At 40.6% G+C, this 7,620-nt stretch overlaps 1 protein-coding gene across 1 annotated transcript in view; it reads right to left on the reverse strand.

Annotated features, from left to right (window-relative positions):
• Positions 1-7,620, reverse strand: part of SMS (spermine synthase) — a 50,541-nt gene that overhangs the window by 13,971 nt on the left and 28,950 nt on the right. Inside the window, exons 6-7 of the mRNA XM_040633523.1 lie at positions 4,531-4,685; positions 3,554-3,643 (exon numbers count right to left, since the gene is read on the reverse strand). Of these exons, the coding sequence (XP_040489457.1) occupies positions 3,554-3,643; positions 4,531-4,685 (245 nt within the window). The remainder of the gene's footprint in view (positions 1-3,553; positions 3,644-4,530; positions 4,686-7,620) is intronic.

Raw genomic sequence — 7,620 nt, forward strand, 5'->3', positions numbered from 1 at the left:
CCCCACGCTGGAATATTATTCAGCCATAAAAAAGATTGCAATCTTGCCATTCGTAATGACATGGATGGAGCTAGTATGTATACTAAGTGAAATGTCAGTGAGAGAAAGACAAATACCATATGATTTCACTCATACGTGGAATTTAAGAAACAAAACAAATGAACAACAAAAATAGAAACAAACCAAAAAACATTCTTAACTATACTGAACAATCAGATGGCTACCAGAGGGGAGGTGGGCAGGGGGATGGGTGAAATAGGTGATAGGGAGTAAGAGTGCACTTATCGTGATGAGCACTGAGTAATGTACAGAACTGTTGAATCACTATATCGTACATCTGAAACTAATATAATACTCTTGTTAACTACACTGGAATTCAATTTAGTAACTTAAAAAGACCAATTGGTCATTATTCTAAACAGGATCTCCAGCCCACTTTCTGCCTCCAATTTCCATTCAAACTGTTTTGCATTTAACATAGCTTAAAAAAAATTTTTTAGATTGTCTCCCTCCAATCACTTCACCAAATTCTCATGAACCCAACTAATTTTCTAGGTGAGTTTCCTAGATTTTTCTAAGCATTCATATCATCTACAAATGATTCTTTCTATATTTATACTGTTTTCATTTTCCTACCTTACTACATTAGCGAATGCCTCAAAAACAATGTTGAATAAAGGTAATAATAAGCATCTTCACCTTATTTCTAGTTTTACTGGAAATGCCTTATGTATTTTGCCATTTTATACAACATTAAGTTTCTTATAGTTTGTTATGTTTGGGTAGTTTCCCTTTATTGCACTTTTATCTTACTTAAAAGACTTTTCATTACGAACGACTGCTAAATATCCCCCAAATGCTTTGTCACCTGTTAATACATTTTCTCTTTTAAATAGTTCATATAATAAATCATGTTGACAGATTTCTTAAGATTTCCATCTTTATGTTTCTGAACTAAATCTTTCTTAGGCCTAATAGAGTTCTTTAAATAAACTGCTAGATTTAATTTACTCTTTTACTTGAAAATCTTGTATACTCATTAAAACTAATCTCTAATTCTCTTTTTGTACTACCTTAAGGATTTTAGTATTAAGGTTACTCTGTCATTATGAAAGGAATGGGGAGCACTTTGGAACATTTTCTATTTTCTAAAAATGCTTAGAGTAATTATGTTTTTGAAATAAACATTTGCAAAGACCTGGTGTTTTTTCAGTGGTAATATTTTAACGGCTAAGGGGCTTGTGGATACCCCCAGACAAGGAACTCCCCACCCCTTGAGAGCCCTCAGAAAACCTTCAACCTCAGAAGAATTGTCCAGGCTCCCCTCTAATGGTTGTTCTAATCCAGCAAGAAGACGGGAGGGGTGGGCGGGTGTATTCAGGCACCCAACTTCCTCAAAAGAAGAATCATTTCAAATAAAATACTACTTTTCCATTCCCTAGAATGTCCAACTGTCAATGTCACCACCTGCCTTTGGTGCTCTGCTTTCAGACAGATGTGCAAGTCAAGAGCTGTTTTCGAAATCCATTAGTAAATCGTCCCACGTACATCCAGCCTCTAATTACAACAACCTACAACTCCCCGTACTGGTTTGGGTTTGCAGTTCTGCTTATGCTTAAATAGTTTTTTCTGAATCCATATAAGGAGGTCACAGAAGGAGCCAGGGAGCCGGGTATCGGAGTGAATCACTCTTCTAAAGTTACCCTATTACCCTGAATAAATGTCCTTTGAACTCTCTAAGTTGAATCTTCTTCAGCCATAAAACAGAAATAACAGCCACCTGGTACAGGGTTGAGGATTACAGGTTAAGACACCTTAGACAGAGAGTCTGGTTAACAATGCAAACGTTATTTGACAACAATGGTAACTTTCTGCTCCATGTGAGGGAAACGAATCTGTCATGCTCTGATGAACCTACTGCCCAACCCGCCCCACCCCTTCTTAAAACTCTCAAACACTGCATGTGAAATATATATATCCTTCTTTCCCGTTTGCCCACAAAACAATCACACCTAACATTACAATATAGATAGAATTCTCTTTCAGCTTAAAAAATTAACATGCATGCACCATGAAATCAAATTTGGATGCAAACACATTAGGGAAGATAGGGGAGGGGTAAGCAACTTACAGATCAACAAATTAAAGCACTTGTCTAAATGGTTCATAAATCTGAGGACGTACTTTTTTTTTTTTGAAGACATACATTTAAGATCCTGTTCAAATAAAATGCATTTGCTTGGTTCTCTTGCTCTAACAAGTACTGCAGATGTAACCACTGAACACATGCGTGCTCAAAGTACAATACAAAACATAGCCCACGAACCATTAATTGGTGAACCTGCAAGTACAGTACAATTTAGGACAGAAACTAATTTGCTCAGCAAGAAGCAATTATTCAGACGTACACAAAACTCACACACAGAGTCTGAAGAGTAGCACGATGTGTCACCTCAAAATATGCCACTTTGGTGTATTATTTTGAGCTATAGGCACTTGAAAAACAGAAAATGCAGAAAGCAGTTTTCTCTGAACTCCCCTTCAATCTGCCTAAAGATACATCCTCCTAAAGGAACTCAAATGTCAGAGATCCCCTCCCTAGGGGATTCAACCAGGGAAGGTTGACCTCTATCACAGGACAGGAGATGGATACCACATCCAGACAAACTTAGTCACAAATATCATACCTACCCCCCATCTATTCTTCCAAAGGCCCGTTATCTTTCCTAAAAGTCACTCACTCTTCCCAAGACACTTACGACCCCTTTCCCTATTAAGATATTTAAGCCTAAATTCTAAAGCTACCTCTAGGTTACTCAGTTATCTCTGGGTCTCTCCCAAGTACACATGAGGTATATACATTAATCGACTTCTGTTTTTCTCTTGTTAATCTGTCTTTTATTAGGGGAGTCTTGGCCAAGAACTAGAAGGGCAGAGGGTAAGGGTGAGTCCATCTTTGGCCCTCTTAGTTTGTTCATGTTTGCTCAATTATCTCTTTTGGGATTATGTGTTCTGGCACCTTAGAGAATAATACACATACGTCAGAAATGCCTGCCAAGGAAGGATGGGATGCGTTTTGGCTTCCCATGAATCTGTTAGGGAGAACAGTCTTTCGCCTTTCTCATGCACAGGTGGTGCCATAAAATCTAATCAAAGGTTGGCTTGATTAAAAGTCAATTAGGTGCACGCATACCATCTGAGGTACATGGGAACAGTATGATCGCACTACAATGCCCTAACTGTGCAGCTGCCGCGGACCATCCTCTGCCCAATCCTGCCTGTCAGTTAAGTGTCCCTGGAGAGACTCGGTGTAAACTCTATGGAGTGGCCTACTTTGTTTTCCGGTCAGCAAGTGCCTTCGCAATTTGGGGCGATACTTTTACTGTCCCTCCTCCACCTTCTAACAGTAGAGGGAAAAAAAAATTTTCCTTCCCTCCAAGATGATCTATTTACCTTCTTAACCAATCACCCTTAAAGCTGTTTTAGGAAGGTACAATTCAAGTCAATATTATTATTAGCTGACTTCAAAATGTTATCTAGAAAACATAATTACCTGATAGCAGTCTCCTTTAAGATTGTCTAAGACGTCGCCACATGTTTTTCGCATGTATTTCTTACATCCATCAATCACCATTTGGTCAATGTTCAAACAGGTCAAGGAGAAATTTATCCAGAATTTGGATCTATCAAAGAATTCTGAAATAGTAATACTTTATTTTTAAAGATTTTATTGATTTATTTGACAGAGAGAGAGACAGCCAGCGAGAGAGGGAACACAAGCAGGGGGAGTGGGAGAGGAAGAAGCAGGCTTCCAGCACAGCAGGGAGCCCGATGCGGGGCTCGATCCCAGGACCCTGGGATCACGCCCTGAGCCAAAGGCAGATGCTTAACCACTGAGCCACCCAGGCGCCCCAGAAATAGTAATACTTTAAAGAAAAGGTAGGGGCACCTGGGTGGGTCAGTTAAGCATCGAACTCTTGATTTCAGTTCAGGTCATGATCTCAGGGTTGTGAGATTGAGCCCCGCATCCGGATCTGCGTGGAGTTGGCCTGAAATTCTCTCTCCCTCTCCCTCTGCCCCTCCCCATGCTCTCTCTCTTTCTCAAATAAATAAATAAAATCTTAATAAAGTAAAATAAAATCTTTATAAAAAATAAAGGTAAGACAAACATAAATTTTATAACACTAACTTGGGTATCCGATTTCCCAAAACGATGGTGAATGAGACAACGATTTCATTTTGTATCAAGGTCACTCAAAAAGAACTGAATTTTCTCTTCTCATGAAGAAGCCCTTTCAGAAAGTGCTAAGCAGCAGACACCGTACCAAGGTTGCTTTCTTGTTTTCTCAACTAGAGGATCTCTGCTGCTTTGTTTGTAGCCACATAAAAAGGCTATCGGTACCAAATGGAAATGTTTCTTCAAGGCAGTATTTATAAAGCATTTGCCTCATAACATTAACTGGAGTCTTAAGACAAAAAAAGAGGAAGAAAACAGAACCCAACCGAACTTGATCTCCGAACAAAGGATATCTCTACCATAGTGACCATCTTTGGTTTCAGTTTGACTATTTCACATAATATGCCCCCATCTCCACCCCCAAGAATCAGCACGTCTTTGCCACTGTAGTCTTCTTTTCCACTGCCCATGATGGCCTGGGTATACGCCAAATCACTCTCTGCCAGATCTAGGTAGGAAAAACACAGGGACAAAATGGTGACTCTACCCAAACCCACACCGCGACCTGACTCTCCATGCTAGAAAGTGCTGGAATCTAGTCTAAAATTCAAATTTTTTCATTTTTGATCTTTAAAAACTGTCAACAATGTGCAGAGATACTTTTTTTTTTTTTTTTTTGGATTGTGAACTTTTCATCAACCCTACTCATCTGACACCTAATACTATATGTTACATATACATATACTTTGGTCAGTGGGAAAAATTCAGTCTTAAGAATGTTCTGATATGCTAATTAAAAGCAATCACATCTTTTATTACATGAAATACAGCATCTGAGAGTTGTTCCAAGTAATAGGAGAGGGACAAAGCAAACCAGGGTTTAGGGGAAACAAGACTGGCCAGGAGTTGCTAATTGTTAGCACTCAATGGTGAGTAAACATGGGTTCATGATACTATTTTGTCTACTTAGGTTTCAAATTTTCCGTAACAAAAATATTTCTTAAAAAATAAGCAATCATATTTTCTTTATAATGAGTAAAATCCAAATACTCAACACTAAGAATACTAAGAAAAAGGAACATCAAGACATAGTTTTCATGGCTCTGCTATAAAACATGAAAGCCTAGGGGCGTGTGGGTGGCTCAGTCAGTTAAGTGTCTGGCTCTTGGTTTCAGCTCAGGTCATGATCTCAGGGTCGTGGGTTGAGCCCCGGGTCCTGGTTGGGCTCTGCCCCGAATAGTGTCTGCTTCCCCTCTCCCTCTGCCCCTCACAGCCGCTCATGCATTCTCTCTAAAACAAATAAATCTTTAAAATAAAAAATAAAAATAAAACATGAAAGCCCAGACAATCCACAGGTTGGTTAATATGACATAAATGTTCCTCTCAAAAAAACAGCACTGCCAAAGACAAACCAGGACAAATCCACAATGGTGGTATTTGTCAGGAAAGCACCATAATCTAAAACATCGTCAGTCTGCTATGCAATTGGGGTAAGGACGAATACTTACTAACGTCCCCACTAAGGATAAGAATATTTCCAAATTGCTTCGAGTGTAGAATTTTAATGTTCTGATAAGGTGAATCTTCATCATATACCACTTCATCTATGTCATATTCAACCAGGCGACCATCAGCGGTGGGCCAATATCTGTCAATAGCCCCTCCTCGCACTATGGGTGGTAATCTGTAAAAAGGGAAAACAAAAATGAGCCTTATAGAACACTGCTTATGGTGCCGCTGCCTTAAAAGTGAACCTGGAGGGACGCCTTGGGTGGCTCAGTTGGTTAAGCGTCTGCCTTCGGCTCAGGTCATGATCCCAGGGTCCTTGTATGAAGCCCCCAAAACAGGCTCCCTGCTCAGTGGGGAGTCTGCTTCTCCCTCTCTTTCTGCAGCTCCCCCTGCTTGTGTACTATCTCTGTCTCTTTGTCTCTCACTCAAATAAATAAATAAATAAAATCATCAAAAAAAAAAAAAAAGTGAACCTGGAGGGGCTCCTGGCTGGCTTAGTCAGCAGACGATGCCACTGTTGATCTTGGGGTCGTGAGTTCAAGCCCCACATTGGGTGTACTCATTACTTTAAAAAAAAAAAAAAAAGCGGGGGGGAAAAAAAGCGACCCTGGAAACGTGAGTGTACAAAGGCAAGCCACGTTACCTTGGGCTAATTCCTGAATCGTGTACAAATCTGAAGCTTGGGCTCTCAGCTATATACAAACATGGCCACTTCCAAATCCCAGCAACTATTGTACATTAAGAGGTTACTTTTTAAATAAACCTTTCTGGCATGCCTTCAATTTTCCCTAAAAAAAAGTTGGAGAAAATGGCCACCTCAGATACCACACTTCACCCCAAATACTTCAGCAGGAATCTCTTAAGACGGCCCACCCCACCACACTGCCACTACCACACTCATGCATAAGTGCCCAGGGGTGTAATATCATCATCTGGTATGCAATCCACATTCAAATGTCCCCACAACTGTCCCCATCATGTCATTTATAGCTGTTCTGCTTTTGAATGAAGGATCATACGCTGTATTTTGTTTTCCTTTTTTACCCTCATTTCACTGAGTATAGTTTTTCCCCCCGATGTGTTTCATAACACCTCAGGGGAAGTGCAGACCAGGTGTTCTGCAGAAAATCCCTAAGGTGGGTTTGCCTGAAGACCTCTTTCTTCATTAACGTCAGGGTGGCAGATATTTACACAAGCATCACATCAGGGGCAGACGAGCGCTTGTCGTATTATTAGAGATGCTAAGTGTGACCCGTTGGTTCAAGCCGATGGCATCAGATCTCTCCATTTGCAAAGGTATCTTTTTTCCCTTTGAAATTACAAAGCAGGCTATGGAGTAGCCCTCTAAAACTGGGCGAAGGCCCTGATCTCTCAACAGACCTCCAGTAGTGGCTTTAGCACCTAGAAGATTCTTGCCTCAATCAATTATTTACTCGAAGGACTGCAAACTGAGCTCAGATTTTCCCATTCCATTCTTTTGCACACGGCTCAGTATTTCAGACAACGTGAATGTACTAGAAACTACCAGCAGAGGACACTAAATGACAATGAAAACCAGATCCAGGAAAGGGGCTTGGCAAATCTAACATGAACACAAAATGAGAACTCGCTGCATACATAACACAACTGTGCGCAAGTCATGTGTTCTCTGACACAGTGGTATTCTCCAGTAACGCAGCTGTCTCTAACACAGTGGTATTCTCCAGTAACACAGCTGTATCTGGCACAGTGGTATTCACCAGTAACACAGCTGTATGCTAGCACCTGCTACCTCTGACTTGCTCCAGTAAGCCTCTGCCCTCCCACTCACCTGTTTCCAGGAATACAGCCTGAACCTGTTTTCATGAAGCTTCCTTTGAGCAAATACTAGCAACTATAAAGAACAGTAAGGTTGGGGCACCTGGATGGCTTCATTGGTTAAGTGCCCGACTCTT

This window comes from Ursus maritimus (assembly GCF_017311325.1).
Source record: "Ursus maritimus isolate PB19 chromosome X unlocalized genomic scaffold, ASM1731132v1 scaffold_X1, whole genome shotgun sequence".
NCBI classification, from domain to species: Eukaryota; Metazoa; Chordata; class Mammalia; order Carnivora; family Ursidae; genus Ursus; species Ursus maritimus.